Source organism: Vulpes vulpes, chromosome 14 (assembly GCF_048418805.1).
Source record: "Vulpes vulpes isolate BD-2025 chromosome 14, VulVul3, whole genome shotgun sequence".
Taxonomy (NCBI): Eukaryota; Metazoa; Chordata; class Mammalia; order Carnivora; family Canidae; genus Vulpes; species Vulpes vulpes.
The window spans coordinates 107,024,326-107,046,208 of NC_132793.1; the positions used below are offsets into that span (position 1 = coordinate 107,024,326).

General features: G+C 43.9%; 1 protein-coding gene across 31 annotated transcripts in view; it reads left to right on the plus strand.

Annotated features, from left to right (window-relative positions):
* The window catches only part of KIAA0232 (KIAA0232 ortholog), an 89,499-nt gene that overhangs the window by 53,376 nt on the left and 14,240 nt on the right, over positions 1-21,883 (plus strand). For 26 of the 31 annotated variants that reach the window (XM_072737532.1, XM_072737546.1, XM_072737522.1 and 23 more), the window contains 4 exons: positions 2,312-2,449; positions 14,299-14,365; positions 15,435-15,516; positions 17,528-20,813. In XM_072737532.1, coding sequence (XP_072593633.1) covers positions 2,312-2,449; positions 14,299-14,365; positions 15,435-15,516; positions 17,528-20,813 — 3,573 coding nt within the window. Of the gene's footprint in view, positions 1-2,311; positions 2,450-12,774; positions 13,105-14,298; positions 14,366-15,434; positions 15,517-17,527; positions 20,814-21,883 lie in introns of those variants that run through there. The other 5 variants (XM_072737538.1, XM_072737539.1, XM_072737545.1 and 2 more) reach the window with 3 other exon arrangements.

Below are 21,883 nucleotides of genomic sequence, written 5' to 3' on the forward strand. Positions count from 1 at the left end.
ATTTCTTCTACGCATACTGTGTATAGCTTTCCAGGTCAATAAATATGCTTCGTATCTCTCCCCCCCTTTTCTAAAGATTTATTTATCTCAGCGCGATAGAAGGTGCACACGCAGGAACGTGTGCAAGCAGGGGGTGGGGCAGAGGGAGAAGGAGAAGCAGACTCCTTTCTCAAGTCAGAACCCAATGTGGTACTTGATCCCAGGACCCTGATATCATGACCTGAGCTGAAATAAAAAATCCAGAGTTGGACACTTAACCAACTGAGCCACCCAGGTGCCCCTGCTTCATAATCACCTTAATAGCTATAATATCTCCTCACCTGGATAAATCTTAACTTTTTTAACCAAGTTGTTTTCTTCTTATTTGCCTGGATTTACAGCTATCTGATCAACATCACAGTAGCTAAATCTGTTGCACACAGTGGTGACTATTTTGTTAGGATAAATCCTCAGAATTATTAGACTGAAAGTACATGTACATGTTTAAGATGTTTGATATGTATTGTCAGACTGCCCTCCAGAAAGAGCACCTGTCCATGTGGCCTGAATTTTGAAAGTCCCTTCTATCTGTATAATAAAACTTTTTTAGGACCTTTGGATGTGTGTTACCTCTGCTGAGCTATAATGTAGCTTCAGTAGAGAAACATGTTTATAATGCTTGAGAAGGAGAAAGAGCCAGTCTCAGTAGCTCAAAACAAAAAAGAGTTCTGTTTTCCATAATTACATAATAAGTTTTCTACTTTCTTTGTTTTATATACCATAAACAATAGAACTACAACATTTCTCTCCGCTTTTGGAAGCTTTGAGTCTTTGTTATGGTTCTCTCCATTGCTCCTGTTAGAGGACAAACTCAATCTCCAGAAGATATCACTGATAAAGAATGTCAGGTTTCAGGTGTAGTCCAGCCAAACCTGTTAGATAAATGGAAATATACTGATGGGACTTACTTGGCCATTAAGCACATTTTCCCTTGGAAAATTGGAATTGATACCACTTGGCCAGAAAATATGTTTTTCAGGTTCATGAAATCTGCAAATGTGTCCAAAAAATTAAAGTATGCTAATTACGATGGATGTAGAAGGAAGGATTGTTCCTCCACTCTTACCTGGTGGCCTAAAAGTAATTTTTATGTGTTGGATCAAAGTAAAAATTGGGTTAGACAGTTGATGGTATATGATTTGATCTTTTAAAATCTTTTGAGTTTATTATTATGCTTTTCCTTCTTTTCACTTCTAATTCATATATTCATATATATGTCCTGAGGGCTTGCTTAGGTCATGTCATCTTCTAAGTAATTTTAAAAATTTTGCCATTGTCTTTCTGACCTTTTTTCTCTTATTGTCTGTACATTGGTTTTAATCATAATTTGTCAAATGAAAGGTTATTTATTTATTTATTTATTTTCAAATGGAAGTCTTTTTAAAAGGCAAAACAAAGTAGCAAAGCAATTAAAAATACTACTTTAATGTCCCCTTTTAGGGAAATAGCTATAAACTTACATCTTAGAATATTTTGTAACCAAAGAATTTGTGGTAACATTGAGGTGATGGGTACAATTTAGTAAGTTAAATCAAATACAGTAACTAGCATGAATTCAAATCTGTGATTTTTAAAGCATATAGAAAAGACCAAATAAGGCAGACCAAATTACTCTAGTTTTTACTGGGTGGTAGGATCAGTTATGATTTTTTGTTTTCTTCCTGCTTTTCAAATTTTCTTCAGACTTTTATTATGGGCCATGTGTAACCAAGGGGGGGGGGACTTCTCTTGCCAACATGAAATGTTTTATATCTGTTGTTTTATAGACTACAGGTAAAGCAATAAGGATTGAACCATTTAACTGTTAAATGATAAAATCTGGTAGTAATCTGAACACTCATTATTGAAGAGTGGGAAGTGCAGAAGAGGAGACATTTAATTATGTATATAGTTTGGAATTTATGATGTACTTGCATTTACATATGATCTTATATTTGCGTAAATTTACATATGCATTTATAATATCCTTGCATCATATATTTACATGTATGATGTACTTGCATTTACATACACATACATAAATTGAATTATTTATTAGCATTTACTGAATGTGAGTCATATTCCTTAAGCTCATAAATTCTAAATAATATAATGAGAACCTGGGAAATAGATACCAAATGAATAACTAACCTGAAGCGCTCAGATTGACCATGTTTTGTGGTCTCTGAACTTCCTGGTGATGAATGTTCTTTGGAAGGGAATGTGTGTGAGAAATAGTGTTGAGACTTGTTATTTACTCTTGTTCATTGAAGTCTGTCTAATCTTGCTTTAGGAGAATGACATCTTCCTGGGCTGGGAAAAAGGAGCTTACAAGAAATGGGGAAAGAGTAAGAAAAAGTGCTCAGATCTGACTCTAGAAGAAATGAAAAAACAGGCTGCTGTCCAGTGTCTTCGCTCTGCTTCTGATGAAGTAGGTTCACGTTTTACTTCTAATACTGAAGAAAAAAAGAGGTGGAGCAGGGTGAGGAGGGGGGGTGGTTTTTTTTTTTTTTAAGTATACAAATATAACATCTTGATCAAAGAAACTTAAACAGTAAACTACTCATTATCTTACCACTGTGGTGGGAACAGTATCACTTCTTCCTCTAGGGCATTTTTCTGCATAAATGAAGTTGTATAAAATATATTTTTTAATGTAATATTACAATTAGAGGATCCACCAAATTATATATCCTTTTTTCCCATTTAACATGCTCCATCTTTTTATTACATTATCTTCTTTGTAATGGCTAAGTTCTATTTCATCAAATAATATTCCAACAGCAATATAATACACTCTTTATTAGTGGATACTCCCTTAGCTTGCTCTTTTTTTTTTCTTTTTAAGTAATCTCTATGCTTAAACTCATGACTCCTAAGATCCAGAGTCTCATGCTCTTCTGACTGAGCCAGCAGGCACTCCTGTTCAGCTTGCTCTTGATTTTCTGTTATGCTCTCCAGAATATTTTTATGTGTGGCTTTTCCATATTCTAGATTATTTCTTTTGGATCCATTCCTAGAAGTGGGATAGCAGTTTAGTATTTTAAGGGCACTGCATTTCCTTATGATTCATATAATTTTTTGTTTTAAGAACATATTACAAGAATTTTTTTTTTTATGGATCTTTTTTTTTTATTTTTTTTAAATTTTTTTTTAATTTATTTATGATAGTCACAGAGAGAGAGGCAGAGACACAGGCAGAGGGAGAAGCAGGCTCCATGCACCGGGAGCCCGATGTGGGATTCGATCCTGGGTCTCTAGGATCGCGCCCTGGGCCAAAGGCAGGCGCCAAACCGCTGCGCCACCCAGGGATCCCCCCCCCCCTTTTTTTTTTTTTTTTAAGTAAGCTCTATCCCCAACATGGGGCTTGAACTCATGACCTAGAGATCAAGAATCGTATGCTCTACTGACTGAGCCAGCCAGGCTCCCCCGTAAGATTATTTTATTATATTAATCTTCTAATACTTCACATGAAATAGTTGTGTCCTTTAGCATCCTGAAAGAACAAAATGGTTTGAGAATATAATCACTCATTTAATACTATGTAGTTCTTACTACTCCCTGTAAGATGTACTCTCTGAGATCCTTCTACTTAGAAAATTATTTTGCTTTTACCAGTTATTTGAGATGGTGTGGTTTTAAGTGCCTTTTTATAGCAGAGTTGAATTGAAAGGATTCTGTCCTCCAGAAACTTCTTAATTTAAATAGGTGATTATGGGACGCCTGGGTGGTGGTGGTTGAGCATCTGCCTTCAGCTCAGGGCATGATTCTGGGGTCCTGGGATTGAGTCTCATATCAGGCTCCCTACAGGGAGCCTGCTTCTACCTCTGCCTGTGTCTCTGCCTCTCTCTCTCTGTGTCTCTCATGAATAAATAAATAAAATCTTTAAAAAAAAACATTAAATGGGTGATTATATTCTGAAACCATTTTGTTCTTTCAGGATGCTAAAAGACACAAGAACTATTTTATATGAAGTATTAGAAGATTAATAAAGGAATCATATGTGTTACCTAATGGCTAATGTTGGGATAATCGGGTTTGCTCCATTTGATAATATTCTGTGTGGCCACCACCCAGCTCACGTGCCTTTTAAGGCTTGTCCACGAGTGCGTCCCAGCTGTGTGTTCTCATCCCGCTCAGCGCCACATGTGAGAGCCCGAGCCCCTGGCACGGATGTGTTCTGTTCATGCGTGCCTCACCTCCTCAGTTGCAGTTGTTCATTTCTGTCCTCCTTTCGTGACTGTGCTCTTTGGGGACCGAGGCTGAGCTCCCCTTGTGCCTGTCTCCTGGTGCCTGAAAGTGAGTGCAGGCACAGGGGATGATGGAATTGCACACACTCAGGTGTTAGGGAGTCTCCCCTGGGCATCCCTACCCTTCCTGTCCTCTCCCACTGTGTTCCTCTCCCCCACCCCTTTGATTTTTGCCTTGTGATTTCTTGAAACTGCTGCCTCCTAGACTGTGGGATAGGGATTTGGAAGTTACCGCTCATGTGGCTGTCTGAGGAACTGGCTCATTACAGCAAGTGGAAATATTATGAACCTAGTTTAAGAAAAAGTGGGATAATATACAGAAAGGACGTAGGGATATCTTACTGAATCCACGTCTGGAAATGCAGGGCCCGAGGAACGCCTCAACTAGGAAGAAAATGATTGGCAGTCAAAGTTATTTTCTGTAATGATCCACAGTCTCTCCTTTGCTTGCCTCTCTGCTTCTGGGTCATTCCATCTCTCTCTGGAGTCTGGCTTTCTCCACTTTAGCACGGATGGTGGGAAACACCACCTGCTAGCCCCATCCCACACCATTGCTAAAGGCTAGTACCTAGCACCGATCAGCTATGGACAGGGTAATTGGCTGGGTGCGGGCAGGAGCACACCCGATCAGGCGGTGGACTGCAAGGACAGGCAGCATTGCCTGGGGGTCCACTCCTGGAGCTAGAGGCAATGCTCTGAAAGAACAGGGTGGTTGGAGAGTTACCCAGGAGGTATTTCTATCTGACACTGCAAGGAAAGTAATTTGGAGTTGAAAATGGCAGGTGGTTTTTTTTAAAGGAGGTTAGTTCAGGTAAATACTTTGAAAAAAATCCAAAGAAGCTGCTGAGTCATGGTTGGGAGGAAAATGTGAGTCAGGAGTTTCAGTCTGGGAAAGGATCCTATTTCTGCTTTGGACCAAAGTTGCTTGAGAAGTGACTCTTGGCTTCGGCTCACAGTGAAGGGAAGCCGAGTGGAAAACACAAGGGTGCTTGACATGAACTGTGGAATAAGGAGGAATACGGGCACCTGTCCCAACCCAATGCAAGACCCTGCTTCCCTGCCTCATGGCGCTCGTGTCGGGTTCATCCTAGCTGAGCGTGCTGCATGCTGGAAAGGACTTGGTGTGAAGTAGGAGCAGTGCAAACAAAGCAGAGTGGTTCTTTCCATTGTTTCTTGGGAAAAATGCTTTCCTTTGCTGGGAAGTTTATTTTTCTAGCCCAGTGAAGTCTACTTTTCCGGTTTGTTCTTCTATCTATCTCTCTCTCTCTCTCATTTTTTTTAAACACTTATTTATTTATTCATTTGTGAGAGACATAAAGGCAGAGATCTAGGCAGAGGGAGAAGCAGGTTCCCTGCGGGGAACCCAGTGCAGGACTCGATCCCAGGACCCCCGGGATCATGACCTGAGCCAAAGGCAGACGCTCAGCCATTGAGTCGTCCAGTCATCCCTGTTCTTCTAATTTTATAAAAAAATTGTTGCATTGTTTTTTCTTAATGATGAATGCTTTTAATCTCACCAAATGAAAACGAGCTGAGTAAATGAACGTATGAGACATGTACAAGGAGCTGGCTTTGTGCTTGGGGAATGAAGAGGAAGCAGGAAGTTCTTAAGCCAGATCTCCTGGTTTGAGGGAGTCAGTGGAAAGAACCTGGAAAAAGACCTTCTTTCCTCATGGTCCGTAACAACAGAAAGGAATCACTGTGAATGTTCATAAACTGTAGGTTGTATGTCCCCGGGCTTTTCTTTCTAGAATCCATCTGCTGGCATAAGGAGGTCCTACATAGGAAATTTGAATGTAAATGTTTTGTTTTCTGTTTTGGCCACAGTGAATGTTTGCATGTGGGTATGATGTTCATTGCCTAAATATCGAGGATGATACATATGTGGTTCTGTGCTCCACTTTCCCATCCAGTCTCTACCATCTGATCAGAATCAAAAGCCCTGAATAAGTTTACCTTCTGACTAAAATGTTAATGACATAACTACAAGACAATAACACAAAGAGGCTGTCCTAATATTAGGTAGGTAGGTAGGGGTGATGTTATGCATTACCTGTGAGATGAATTCTTTTCTTGTGACTTTCATTTGTGCCTGTTACAGGTACCATGTTAGTTGTTGCTATAAAAGCATCCATAGCATCAGACTCATCACTGTGTCATGGTTTCGGTAGAGTGGCTAACTTCCCTGATTCCTCTTGTGCATACGTGTGATGGGACCCTGTGTCTCCTCCCAATCTATCCCCACAAATTGTACCCCATATGACAGCACATCTCTTTAACCTGCTCAGCTCAATATTTTGTCTAAGAGATGTCACCAAAACAGAAAACTCAGTTATGTCAAATTTAATTTTATACATTGAATAAAGTTTGGCAGCACCTGCAAAGATTTGGGCATCTGGTCTTGATTCCTCCAGGAGGTCATGACCTTGGTGGGCTTTGCTGTTTGTGAGGTCCCGCTGAAGTGCCTTTGCTGATTCCCTGCATCTGCACCTGCAAGTAACGTGCCCTTCTCTGGGCACTTGCTTTCTCTAGCACATTTTGCATCTGCTTTGGTTAGAGTTGTACCAGAGCCTATAAAGGGGGTGGTACACCTCACGCCACTCCCAGATGCCTGGTTTTATGAAGTGATGCTCTCCTGAGCTGTCTGTCTGTGTTGTCAGTGGACACGATGTGTGTCTGATGTCAACTATATCCAGACCTCTTGCCCCATTTTAATATTTTTTTAAAGATTTATTTGAGAGAGTGTGAGCGAGGGGTTGGGGGGAGTGAGCATGCAAGCATGAGCATGCAGAGGGGAGGGGCAGAAGGAAAGGGAGAAGCAGGCTCAGCAGGGAGTCCTGTGTGACTGGATCTGAGATCATGCTGAGCTTGAAGGCAGATGCTTCACCAACTGAGCCCCCCCATGTGCCGCTCTTTCCCCTTTTTAAAGACTATGAAGCAATGTTAAAGTTTGCCTGCTCTTGTTTTTTTAGAACCCTCAAGTTTACTTGGTACTGTTTTCTCAGTCCCTGGAATTGGAGCTTTTTGTATTGCTTGTTTTTGTTTTAATAATGAGTTATATTTCTGTTTATTTAAATGGAACTCCTGAAAACTGCATCAAAGCTAGTATTTTGTCGCCCGTTTTGGGCATCAGTGGAAGAGGAGAAACCGCACCAGGCCCTGTTTGGGGAGTAAGTCAGGCTCGCAGGCAGTGATGACTTCATGAAGTTTGGAAGTGGTGCTGTGCTTGTCCTGGGCTGGGCTGTTGCTCGGCCTGAGGCTGCCATGGAGCCCCACTGAGAGATTCATGCCCTGGGTACCGCGGGGGGGGCTTGTTGGAGTTGCTCATATTCCAACATTGAAGCTCACCAGTAGAAGCATGTAGTACATCTTAGTATTTGCATGTGTATAGTTTATATGCTGTACAGGGTTGAATATATAAAGACTGAGTTTCATGGCGGTCTACTATTGAAGTTAATTTTGACAATACATATTAATTGTGTCTTTGCACCTGACTTGTGAACTTAGCTCATTCTGGATAATAAGAGTATCAAAATAGTAATAAGTGACATGTATGGAATGCTTAAAATGTATAAGTTTCTGAACATTGCAAGAAGTGAGGCTGTGCTCGCTCTGTAGGCCCCAGACCCCTGCGAAGCCGGTCAGTGGTTGCTAGAGCTCAGGAGTTCACGGCTCTGTCTACCTTGCTGAGGAAGCCTTGACCTTACCTCCTCGGTATAGATGGGAGGGGGAGGGGGCATGCAAGAAGTGGTCAAGAAGTGGTCAAGAAGACCTGTAGGCCTTGGGGAGGATTTTGGCTTTTCCTCTGGGAAGTGAAGTGTTGGAGGGTCTGGAGCAGAGGCTAGTGTAGCCTCACTTCAGTGCCGATAGGACCCCACAGGCCGTCTCACTAAGTTGGGATGGGACAGGACGGGGCAGACTCCGAGAAAGCAGTGGTCTAAAGGTAGAGGACAGTGAGAACTGATTCTAAGTACATATTGAAGGTAGAGCTGACAGGACTTGATTTGGGCTGGAGAAAAGGGTGACATTATGGAGGATAGCTGTGGTTTTTGCAAGAATGCGATTTTTAGAGATGCCTGGGTGGGGTGGCTCAGGCAGTTGAGCGTCTGTCTCTTGATTTTGGTTCAGGTTATGATCTCAGGGTCATGAGATGGGGCCCCAAGTCGGGCTCTGCACTTAACGCAGTCTGCTTGGGATCTTCTCCCTCTGCCACTCTCCTTGCTCCTGCACACACTCTCTCTTTTTTAAATAAATCTTTTTTGAAAAATGCAATTTTCATTTCTGAGGAAAGGAAATTATGGAAGAACCACTAATCTGTGTGTGGAGGTGTGAATAGACCTTTGAACGTGAGCTGCTGTGGATAGGGCTACGTGGAGACTTGGAAAGGACGGCTGGGTGGAGTGGGGGGCTGGTGAGGCTTTATGGTTTAGGGAAGAGGTTGGTTTGTTAGTGTATCTCGCCCAGACCCGGAGATCTTGTGTTTCCAGGGCCAAGTAGGAAGCTGAGTAAGTGCGGCAGTAGGGAGTGCTGAGGCCTCTCTCCACACTGGTTGTGGCTATGATGGGTGCTGTCTGATGGGGTCAGATCTTCTGATCTGTCTTTAGAAAAGGTAGGCTATTTTGGTTTTTCAAGTAATTCCTGAATATCAAACATCAAGTGAGGATATGAGAAAGGGAAGAAACAAAAGCTGCTGCTATAAAATCTGCAGCCTTGGTGGCAAGAGGGCAAAAAGGAGGCATGTGTGGGGTTGTGGTGTGGGATGTAAAAGAGACTGTGTGCACGAGGGGGTGTGTCACACTGTCCTGCTGCAGAGGATGCAAAGCTTACCGTTTTTTAAGCTTTGATTAATCAAGTTCTTTGATGGTTACTTGTAACAGAGGCTGACATCCTCTACTTCCTGTGACAAATTATAACTTTTTTGCCCATCATTCTAGGAAGATGGGGATCTTGTCCTCTCTGGCATGTAGTAGGCATTTGATAATGTTTACCAGTGGATATTTCTCTCTTCCTCTATACCATATTCTAGAGAACAGCTGTAAATAAGAACTGGAGGCAGCCAGTGGGTAGATTTTTGTTGACCTTCCTGTGGTCAAGGATGGGACTCACAACCCTCATGCAGGTGCCTTGGCAAAAACAGTTTTTTGTTTGGGGTTTTAATTTTTTTTTTTTTTAATCTTTGAAAGGCAGTAGGCCAGAGGTGTTTATCTACATGCCCCTGCTACTTATTGCATTATACATGGCCATATCACATATTTCTATGACTTCCTGGCCACTGAAGGCATGAGCTTATCAACCTGGTATAGATTCTCAGTTGTCTCACATGGTGCTCTCTTGTTAACATTAACTTAGTTCTAAATTTTAAAAAGGTTTTTAAAATGGAAGTGAGTGATCCTTTATGTATGTCATCACCGGTAGTCATATCTCAGTATCTAGTTGGGTTTTCTCTCAATAATCTTCCAACAGTGCTTTGGAAATTAAAATCTGAGGGTTGCCTGGGTGGCTCCTTTAATTAAGCTTGATTTCAGCTCAGGTTGCAAGATCGAGCCCTGCATTGGGCTCTGTGCCTGGTATGGAGCCTGCTTAACATTCTCCCTCTACCCCACCCCCAGCTTGCACATGCACTCCTTGTTTTCTCTCTAAATAAATAAATAAATTAATTAATTAATTAAACTATGAGATCTGAAAGATTGTAAAAGAGTTCAATCTACATGCAGGGTAGGTTTAAGCACAGGAGTATTTGGAAAGGTATACCTTAGTTATTGCTGCATGACAAAGTAGTCCAAAATTAATGACTTAATACCAATAGCCATTTTTACTTGCTTACAGTTGTGTGGGTCAGCTAGGGCTCAACTGGGAAGTTTTGTTGCTGGTCTTGGGTGGGGTCTCATGCTCTGGCAATCAGATAGCAGTTGGGACTGGATGATCTGTGATTGCCTCTCCTTGTCTGGTGTCTCCACAGGGATCACTAGCTGTGACCTACACATGGCTAGTACAGGCCTCTGTACGGGCAGGTGGAGCCCAGGAGTTCGCATCCCAAGAGCTCATGCATCACACTCTGTGGTGTTTCACTGTGGGCGAGGCCTGTGCTGGGCTCAGTCCCAGGAGACATGGTTCACTGGGGACACCAAAGTGCTAGGCTTTCCCTGTCCTGGTAGATACAGAACCAGGCAGGACACCAGGCACCCAAGAGGGGAAGCTAGGAGATGCCTAAATGGAAATTGCAAGCTAAAAGTCAACAAATTGGTGAATCTCCATCCCTTTCCTCCATCCAGCTGCCGTGGCATTGAAGGTCAGGACTGTTGTGAAGAAGACATATTCGGGGGACAAAGGGATCTTTTCTTGTTCTAAACACATAGTAGAAATGAAAAAGTTCAACAGAAGAGTTGGAAGGTAGGGCAGAGGGAATCCCCAGAAAGTAGAACAAGAACACTGCAGGAGCTGTAGCAGGAGAGAAGTCTGGGGGCTGCTGCGGGAAGCACAGTGGCTGTGGTGTCGCTGTTTTCCGGGTGTGGCAACTGAGTTGGTGATGGGTGATCTAGGTAGGGTCATGTGGAGAGCCCTGGGATGACATTTAACCCGAGTTGCTGCCTGCGAGCAGGGTCCCTGTCCAGCACTTAGGGAGTGTCCATTTCAAATGATCTCTCCGTAAGAGATGAACTGTTGAGGTGGTTAAGAGTGTGGTTTGAAAATGGAGAAGTGTGGTGACAGGGCAGTGAGTGTGATCGCCTTTGTTCCCTTGTGTTGAGAAGGATGGGCACAGTGAAGAGCATGGAGGAGGATGACTGAAGATGTTGTGGGAAGGGAGCAAATGAAAGAAGTTTCCAGAAGTAGTGGGATGGTAGCTGCCGCATTTGACCGAGGCCCAGCCTCCACGGGCAGCCTCGGTGAGGGAGCAGGGCTGGCAGCGGCCACGGAGTCCAGGCAGAATCCAGAGGATGTGGGGTGAGCTGGGTCAGGTTAATTATCTTTCTTACACCTCCAACCTCAAAGTCAAAGCAGAGCAAAATTTAAAGGTGTTTTAGAGGCAGTGATAACATTAATGAGATTCTGGGAAATGAAAAACATACACGAAATCTAGAAATGGCACCAACGTTCAGGTGACTGATGTGACAGGCACTCTGATGGTGCCTCACATGTATGACATCTTAGTTTGCCCTCATGAATCTTGAGGAGAAAGTATAGTGTTCTCAGGGTCACAGGTCAAGCAGCACAAACATCATGCTACCCAGTGAGTATGTGGCAGGGTCACAATTAAGACCTAGACTGTTGGGATCCCTGGGTGGCGCAGCGGTTTGGCGCCTGCCTTTGGCCCGGGGCGCGATCCTGGAGACCCGGGATCGAATCCCATGTCGGGCTCCCGGTGCATGGAGCCTGCTTCTCCCTCTGCCTATGTCTCTGCTTCTCTCTCTCTCACTGTGTGCCTATCATAAATAAATAAAATTAAAAAAAAAAAAAAAAAAAGACCTAGACTGTTAAAAAAAAAAAAAAAAAAAAGACCTAGACTGTTGGTGTGCTCGCTTCCGCAGCACATATACTAAGACCTAGACTGTTGGAACCCCAGAGCCAAATATATTCCACTTGGCCATTTCCTCTGAGCGGCAGGCATGATTACAGCGTAAAACCCGGGAGGACAAGGGCTCTTTCTCTCTCTCCGTGGGTCATATGTGGCCCACGGGTGCTCGTGATCTTTGGTTGACTGAGGGAGTGCTACATCAGTGAATGCTCATGCATCAGAAACTTGCCAGTCTCCCTGTGTGCTGCACCAGTTTCCAGGTCTAGAGTACTGTTACTTGAATTTTTAGCATGATCTTACTTACTGTTTGGGGGCATTTTTACATATTCATTTGATACTGTGCAGTGACTGTAAGTGATACTGTTTGGAAAAGCAGTTCATGAGTTCAGGATGTTAGCATTTTTTTCACCTATAACGTGTTCTTCCTTACAGTTATCACTGTTACTTTTCTTTTTTTAAGATTTTATTTATTTTATTTATTTATTTATTTATTGGGAGCAGAGGGAGAGGAACAAGCAGACATGGGGCAGGATCCCATGATCCTGAGATCCCAACCTGATGTGAAACTAAGAGTCAGATGCTTAACCAACTAAGCCACCCAGATGCCCCTAATTTACTTTATTTCTTAAGATATGGTAGGCTCTCAGTATTCTTGAGTGCCCCTGGGATATGATAGACTGTAGAGATACTGGGATATCTAATAGTTTATATCATAATTGGGGAAAGTATATAGAACTTCTTGTTACCACACCAAATTCTCACTGTAGAATACCTGCCAGGGGATGACCGGGTACGGTGCTGCTTAGGGTACTCCTTTTTGTTTTTCAGTTCACCATTACAGCCCCACAGTCTAATGATTAAGTGTAATGTAAGTAGGATGCTGTAGGATTCAGGACAGGATGATCTAGGCCTGATGGTAGAGCTTGCTTTTTCTATATGGAGTTAGGGAGTGAGCTCACTGCTTTGTTGCCATTTATGTATGAGAGCAAATACACATACTTCTAACCTGCATTACTGCCCAGAACAACTAAACTTCATAGATGTGTGGACGTAATTTCCAAGACAAAGCATGAGAAATAATGTCTAGTTCCTCCGTTATCATGACTGTCGCACGTAGACTGTGGAACGGCCAGCTGCTGTGGGGTCCCTGGAGGCTTGGGCTTCTGCACTGGAGCCTGGCACTGGGTTTAGAAACACAGTGACATAGGCTTGCTGTACAGAACAGCATGCAGCGAGTGGCGTGTCAGCTGACACCGGTGTTAAGTTCGTGGTCTGGAGGAAATGCAATAAAACAGCCACATTCAACACCCCTTGAACATTATGGTAAGCAGAGGCTTTCTGATGGGTTTGTGTAGTCAGAGCAGTGTTTGTGACTAACATTTGCCACGGGTTTTAGGAGGGGCTTTAGGGGAAGAACGGCTCTTTTGGGGCCCATCTATTTCCCTGGCGCCCCCTCTGTGCTGTATCCCCAACTAACAGCTGTGATCTGCCGTGGGTAGAGGGTAACCGTCCGTGTCTACAGTTAACCATTTTCACTGTGTTCTCTTTCTCGCTGTTGGAACTGGCACTCTGTGCTTTCTTGTTGAGGATATCCATAATACTTGTGCTGAGTCACTCTGAGTTCAGTGAAGGGGGAAAAGTTCTATTTTTAGCTGCTGCAGGCCCCGTGAGGGCAGCGGGTTGAGTGGAGTCAAGCGCACCTGTCTGGGTCGGGCCCACCTAAGAGAGACTCCCTTCCGAATTAAAAGGGACTTCTGACCGCTGAATAAAGTCCTCAGAAACACGTTTGCTCTTCTTGTACCCCATGAGGGATTTTTCTTTCTTCCTTCAGAAACAGAAAATTCTTAAAGTTTAAAAGTCTACATAGTGAAAGATTGTTGGTGTCTGTTTCCAGCATTCATTTTTCCTCAAAGTTTGGCTGTTCTGGTGATCCTCCCGGTTTCATGCTCCTGAGGGCACTGTCCTGAGATGTCCCCCGTCTGCTGGAGCCTAACACCCTGCTCATGACCTTGCAGACAAAACAGAGCTTGGGTGTGTGCTCAGCACTGTGGTGTGCTCCATGCTGCCGTTTCTGTTGCAGTTATCAGTGTTCACTTAAGAACAGAAAAACTTAGCCTTGTTTTCTCTAGACTGTGAGCAACTAGAGGAGCTATGTGAGATTTTTGCAAATTTTTTTTTCTCCTTCATACTGAGTCTGGTACAAGACCTGGCTCACCTAGATATCAAATATTTTCAGTGGTGACTGACATTTAGTTGCTGACCCTCGGGAAGACAGGCCATCCTGGGAGGTACATTAATATTTTCACATTTTGTCGTAAGTGCCATTGAGGGTACTTTATTGGTAAAGTACGTGGACTGGATCAGATTGGCAGACCTGTAGTGTTCCAGCTTTTATGTTGTTTAAGCATTGATAACGTATTTCATTTGGAACGTGGAAGATTTGTGAAACCTTTACATACAAACAAGGGTGTACGGATTCCTGGCAGGAAACTAATGTGTATTTCTGTTCTCACACAGAGCTCCGGTATCGAGACTTTAGTGGAGGAGCTCTGCTCCAGGCTGAAAGACCTTCAGAGTAAGCAAGGTGAGCACACAGCTGCCAGAAGACCGTCTGCACGCAGTGGGCTGTGGGCACTGTGAGGCTTCATTCAGGAGATCCTAGAATTGGCCAAAGACAAGAAGCCAGTCTTTGTTTTTGGTGTGTTGCCATGCCAGCATCATGCTGCGTCTTCAGCTGTTAGTGGCTTCTGGGTCACCCTTTGCAGTCACTTGTAGATTGATCCCTGCTCTCAAAGGAGTAACATAATCCACAGGTGCCCTCATGGGGCAGGGCGGGGGTGGGGATGTTTTGTTTCATCTTCACATAGAAGCTTAGGGATCAGGAGCAATATTTCCTCTTTCCCATCTTCATACCCCAAAGGTGTTGACACGGTATTTCAGGTTCCAAAGGAACTTCTGCCTTGACTCTCAGGTTTTTTTGGGAAAGGCAATCTGGAGGCTCATTAGAGTCATTTTGATTCGTGAAGCCTTACAGCTTCTTGTGGCAACTTTTCTGCAAGCCCTTAGAATGAAAGCCGCATGTCAAGGTCAAGGGTCTTGGTCTCCTTGTCCTCTTCATGGCCATTCTGCTACCTACCAAGCCTTGAGCCACCTTGCACAGTTTGTTTTTAACCTAAAGCAGTCCCATGAGCTAAACTGAACATATAGCCCTTTGCTTTTATTTTAGTTGACACACAGCCCTTGCTCACCTAGATGTTATAACAGAGAACTGGATTTTCTCTAAAATCGGTATCAGTCAAGATGAGGCAGTGCAGAGTCCATGGGTGCAGAATTTTGTGAGAATCTCAATAGATGTTCTCTCCTGGTGAAATTAATAGAGGATTTCAGTCTCTTAATCAGGTGCCTCTAGAGCAGTGGATCAGTGATGAGGTGAATAGCTCTCTCCTCCCAGCCCATTGTTCCTATGGGTAAGTTAGAGAATTCCCTCTGGTGCTGTGAAGAAATAGATTTTTATTAAAAGGACAGATGGTTTAGAGTTCTTTTTAAGCCACAAAGCCTGTGTAATTTCTGACAAGTTACTTGAGAAACTTTAAAAACAGCATTTATTATCTAGATAAAAGACAAATCTTTCTGAATTTTTTGTTTCATAACAGAAGAGAAGATTCACAAAAAGTTAGAGGGGTCTCCCTCTCCAGAGGCAGAATTATCCCCTACAGCAAAGGATCAAGTGGAAATGTATGTAAGATTGTATTCAGTGATAAAGTGTGCATTTGTTAAAATCAGACTAATAACTGCTCTGTGGTTTTCGGTTTTTGTTCATTGTCTTGTATTTAGTTTCATATCTAATAACTCATGAAACACTTGAACAATTACTATGTGCTTGCACTGAGAATTCAGAGGTAGATAAGATGGTCCTATCTTTATCATACATACTAAATCAATATTTGTGAAATGAATGGAGCAGGCAAGGTTATTATTTAAAGTCCATTCATGTGCAGTCACACCAGTCTTTGGAGACAGCTGCGAGAAAGTGTTTTACATACAAGGAGACCAAGTGTCTACTACTGCTTACAAAGAAATGTGGGCAAGTCATTGACCTTTTCAAGGTTGTTTCCTGAAGATGCTCTTCTTTCTTTGTAAATGGTTAGTAAAATCAGCTTCACTATAAGCAGAACTTCCTTACTATACATTTTATTTGAATCTTCTGAACTTCTAGACTATATCTTTTATTGGTTGGTGTGGACCTGTGCTGTCCAGCATGGTCTCTATAAGTTGCGTGTGGCTATTTAGCACTTGAAATGTGGCTATACTTCAAATTGAAATGTGTTATAAATGTAAATTCTCACCAGATTTCAAAGACTTGGTATAAAAAAGAATGTAAAATATTACATTAATATTTTTAACTACCAATTACATGCCAAAAAGATAATGTGATGGATGTATTTGGTTACATAAAATACATTATTGAATTTAGCTGCACCTTTTCTTCTTACTTTTAATGTGACTCCTTAAAAATTACATGTGAGGCTTACCATGTATTTCTATTAGACAGCTCTAGTAGAGGCTGAAAAGGAGAATCAGGTGTAGACCCTTTGAAAACATGGCCTTTTATCACTTCACGTGTGACCTTGACTGTTGACTCCAGAGTGACAGTCCCTTTGGTAGTAGGCAACCCAACTCTAGATTCTTGCTTTGGCAAGATCTGGTTTTGGTCTGAGATCTGCAGTGGCTACCAGCTTCTCGGCAGATTGGAAACTCTCATTGTCATCAAGTCCTCTAAAAGCAGCCTCCCTGACTTTTACTGTCCTGCATTTCCCGTACTCACTGGTTTCCTCCGGTTTTGTGTCTACATACAGACTCTCGTGCCTCATAAGTAGTACTCCCTAAGCTGCTCTGTTTCTGGGGCGTTGAGGCTCTACTGTGGTCCACTTTTTCTAGTGGTTCTAGGCTGCACCAGCATCCTCTTTTCTGAACACTTGAACATCCTCGATAGCCCCTACTGTCTCTGAGGGCCTGTGTGATGCCAGGCATTTCTCCTGAGAACACTCGTGTGGTGACAGCCACCATGTAATATTCTGGCTCCTCTTGTACATTCTGGCTCCTGTACTATCACAGCTCTGTGAGGTGGATGATAGTATTACCTGCGTTTTGCAGGCCATGGAGAGGTCGTGTCACATGCCTAAGGTCACCCTGGTCAGGGCAGAGTCAGGGTTCATAATCGGGGAGCGCGGCTTCAGAGCCCAGGCTCTCCAGCCTGTTTCCCCTGCTCCCAGGAGCCTCATGAGGTAAGTCCTGTCCTCACCGGCTCACAGCTGAGAATGTGGACCTAGACATCAGATGAGGAGCTTAAAGTCACATGCATAGTAAATGACGTGAACTGAGATCCAAATGCAGATAATTCTTCTGGAGATTACATTCTTTTCTCTGTGTTGTATCTGTCCTTTGTGACTTCTTAGTTAAAATGACAACTTTAAAGATAAAAACTGTCCTCTTCCCTATTTTCTAAATACTCTTTTAGTGCCCCCCTCAGTGCTGAACATAAATAAAGGTGCTTGATACATGTGACTAAACAGAGAGCATGTTTCACTGTATTATTCATTTTTCTTAAAAGTTGGTAGTTTGTGGATGATGTAAATGTTGACTGCTAAAGTGAACTAGCCCGTTGCCCCACCTGGGAGGGAAGGTAGTTTTGCTGTATCTCGCACATCTGAGTGCCTGATTCTGAACTCTGTCCTCTGTTTTGCAGGTACTATGAGGCATTCCCACCACTGTCTGAGAAACCAGTTTGCCTGCAGGAAATCATGACTGTGTGGAACAAGTCTAAAGTCTGTTCTTACTCTAGCTCTTCTTCATCATCCACAGCCCCACCAGCTAGCACAGACACATCCTCCCCCAAGGACTGCAACAGTGAAGGCGAAGCCGTCAGGGAAAGAAGCAGCGAAGTGCCCACCACTGCACACGAGAAAACCCGGAGCAAAAGTAAAAGCGAGAAGGAGAACACATTCAGTCACGGCACAGTGGAAGAAAAGCCTGCTTTGTACAAAAAGCAGATCCGACATAAGCCCGAAGGGAAGATTCGCCCTCGCTCCTGGTCCTCTGGCTCAAGCGAAGCGGGCTCAAGCTCGAGTGGCCATCAGGGAGAGTTAAAAGCATCCGTGAAGTGTGTGAAAGTGAGACACAAGACCCGAGAAATTCGAAGCAAAAAAGGGCGAAATGGGCCAAGTAGGCTGTCGCTGAAGGCCAGCGACAGGGCCGAGAGGGGTGTGCCTGTGGGGGGCAGCAGCAGTGGCAGTGGCGGGGGCTCCATCAAGCCGCTCTGCCGGCGTGGGAAGAGGCCCCTGAAGGACCCGGCGAGAAGGGACATTGGAAGCACCGAAGGAAGAGACCTGTCCCTGGAGACCAGAAACGACAGAGAATATAAAGAGGAACCCCTGTGGTATACCGAGCCCATCGCTGAGTATTTTGTTCCTTTGAGTAGGAAGAGTAAACTAGAGACCACGTACCGAAACCGACAGGATACGAGCGATCTGGCATCAGAGGCGGTGGAAGAGTTGTCGGAATCAGTGCACGGTCTTTGTATCAGCAACAATAATATTCATAAAACATACCTCGCAGCAGGTACTTTCATTGATGGTCATTTTGTAGAAATGCCTGCAGTTATCGATGAGGATATTGACCTCACTGGGACCTCATTCTGTTCTCTCCCAGAGGACAACAAGTATCTGGATGATATTCATCTATCAGAATTAACACACTTCTATGAAGTGGATATTGATCAATCCATGTTGGATCCTGGTGCCTCAGAAACAATGCAAGGAGAAAGTCGGATCTTGAATATGATTCGACAAAAAAGCAAAGAGAAAACAGATTTTGAGGCAGAATGTTGCATAGTGTTAGATGGGATGGAGTTGCAAGGGGAACGTGCAATATGGACAGACTCCACCAGCTCTGCGGGCGCTGAGGGCTTCTTCCTGCAAGACCTCAGCAATCTGGCTCAGTTTTGGGAGTGCTGTTCATCCAGCTCTGGCGATGCCGACGGAGAGAGTTTTGGAGGAGATTCTCCAATTAGACTCTCTCCGATCTTGGACAGCACAGCACTCAATCCGCATTTGCTTGCTGGCAATCAGGAGCTCTTTTCAGATATTAATGAAGGATCTGGCATAAACTCGTGTTTTTCAGTGTTTGAAGTGCAATGCAGTAATTCTGTTCTACCATTTTCGTTTGAAACTCTCAACTTGGGAAATGAAAATACAGATTCTAGTGCTAATACGCTTGGGAAAACCCAGTCTAGATTGCTAATATGGACCAAAAATAGTGCCTTTGAAGAAAATGAACACTGTTCTAATCTTTCAACAAGAACTTGTAGCCCATGGTCCCATTCAGAAGAAACACGTTCAGACAACGAGACATTAAATATTCAGTTTGAAGAGTCCACGCAGTTTAACACAGAAGATATTAATTACGTAGTTCCTAGAGTCTCGTCGAATTATGTAGATGAAGAACTTCTAGATTTTTTGCAAGATGAAACTTGCCAGCAAAACAGTAGAACACTAGGAGAAATTCCCACCTTAGTTTTCAAGAAAAAATCGAAACTAGAATCTGTCTGTGGTATTCAGCTAGAGCAAAAGGCGGAACACAAAACCTTGGAAACTGCACGAGGGTGTGGCGAAAGCGGTCCACATGGAGGTGGCTACAGCTCAGGGGTTATTAAAGACATTTGGACAAAGATGGCAGATGGGGCATCGGCTACGGCAGACGTGGAAAGAGCGGATGAGGAGTTGTTTCCGCCAGACGTCAGTAGCTACTGCTGCTGCCTAGAGGTTGAGGCCGAGGCCGAGACCCTGCGGGAGCCTCACAAGGCTGTGCAGAGGTCCGAGTACCGTCTGTGGGAGGGGCAGAAAGACAGCCTGGAGAAGAGAGCTTTTGTTTCCGGGGAGCTGTCGAAGGTGGACGGTGGAGACTATACCACACCCTCTAAACCTTGGGATGTGGCCCAGGACAAAGAGAACACATTCATTCTCGGAGGAGTTTATGGAGAGCTCAAAACCTTTAGTAGCGATGGGGAGTGGGCCGTCGTGCCGCCCAGCCACGCCAAGGGGAGTCTGTTACAGTGTGCGGCTTCCGACGTGGTGACCATAGCTGGGACAGACGTCTTCATGACCCCAGGGAACAGTTTTGCTCCTGGTCACAGGCAGTTATGGAAGCCCTTTGTGTCATTCGAACAGAACGATCAGCCGAGGAGTGGGGAAAATGGATTACATAAAGGATTTTCTTTTATCTTCCATGAAGACCTACTAGGAGCATGTGGTAACTTTCAGGTTGAAGATCCTGGGCTGGAGTACTCCTTCTCTTCCTTCGACTTGAGCAATCCGTTCTCCCAAGTTCTTCACGTTGAGTGTTCGTTTGAACCCGAAGGGATTGCCTCTTTCAGCCCTAGTTTTAAACCGAAATCCATCCTTTGCTCTGATTCAGACAGCGAAGTGTTTCATCCCAGGATATGTGGCGTTGACAGAACCCAGTACCGGGCCATTCGGATCTCTCCCAGGACTCACTTCCGCCCAATTTCGGCATCTGAGCTGTCCCCAGGAGGAGGAAGTGAGTCAGAATTTGAATCTGAGAAAGATGAAGCGAATATTCCCATCCCTTCTCACGTTGATGCATTTGAAGACCCACAGGCAGATCTCCAACCGCTGGAAGAAGATGCCGAGAAAGAAGGCCATTACTACGGAAAATCAGAGCTGGAGTCGGGCAAGTTCCTCCCCAGGTTAAAAAAATCTGGCATGGAGAAGAGTGCTCAGACGTCCCTGGATTCTCAGGAGGAATCAGCTGGGATTCTGCCGGTGGGGAAGCAGAATCAGTGTTTGGAATGTAGCATGAATGAATCTCTGGAAATTGCTTTAGAAAGCTCAGAAGCAAATTGTAAAATAATGGCACAATGCGAGGAAGAAATTAATAATTTTTGCAGTTGCAAAGCAGGTTGTCAGTTCCCCACTTATGAAGATAATCCAGTTTCTTCGGGACAGCTGGAAGAGGTAGGTGGTTGTCTGTGTGTGTTGGGGGTATTGAAGTTGGTTGGACTTGAATGCAGGACCAGCCACATCAGGCAATGGAAGATATGGTGGAATTATTGGGAAATTAGCTTTAGCATCTGAAAATGTACATTCTTATGATTTTACATAAGGGCTTAGAATGGTTTTTGACATTCATACATTTGAACTAGACAATAGACCTCTTTTGCTGAGAAAAGACATTGTAAAATCATAAGAATAGGAAATTTTGTCTTCATATGCATGCACTATGCATCATGAGAAACTGAGCACGCCAGCATTGCAGCCTTCACAGCTGATGGATTGTGTGGTGCTGGTTCACTCTGCAGCAGGCCCTGCGCCCTTCACGAGCAGAAGCGGACGGTCTCTTTAGGTTGTAACCCTGTCACATGGCTTCCGAAACGCTGGTCAGTTTAGAACTTAGGTTTTGCATGTAAAATAAATGACATCTGTATAGAGTTCTCTAAGACAGATGGCAGTACATGTAAAAACCCACAATCCAAATGCAACAAAAAAGCTGCTACAGAACGTATATAGATGGACCTCGCTTTTTACCAAGTGCATATTTCTAAAGCTATGGGAGTTATGTGTCAAAGATAAGGTTAATGGTAGTTTTGTGAACGGGAGTCCTTGTACCCTTTGTGACTATCTCTAAGAAGTGGTTTGAGGTTAAATTGAGTGTGCAAGAATATCACCGAAGGTAACAACCGGTTTCATAGAACACAGCGATCTGTCCATTTCTCAGCCGCTACTTGATCAACAGTGCCTGGCCTTTGTTCAGGAACAGATGATTAAAAGACATTGGGATGTGCTTGAATGTCATGCTGCTTGTGGCCAGAGAGCCAGTGAATGTCCTCCCTCCCTCCCTGGCCCTGTGCATGCTCAATCCACCTCTGCTATAGCTAAATCCTGCCCAAACTGTGGGGCTCTCTTCAGACCACCCCCCCGCCCCACATCTAACTCCTCCTCTCTCCCCTTCCTCACCCCCACCCGCATCAGAACTAACACCTCTCTTCTCTTCCTTTTCATGCACTGTGCCTCTTTTTCTGTTGCAT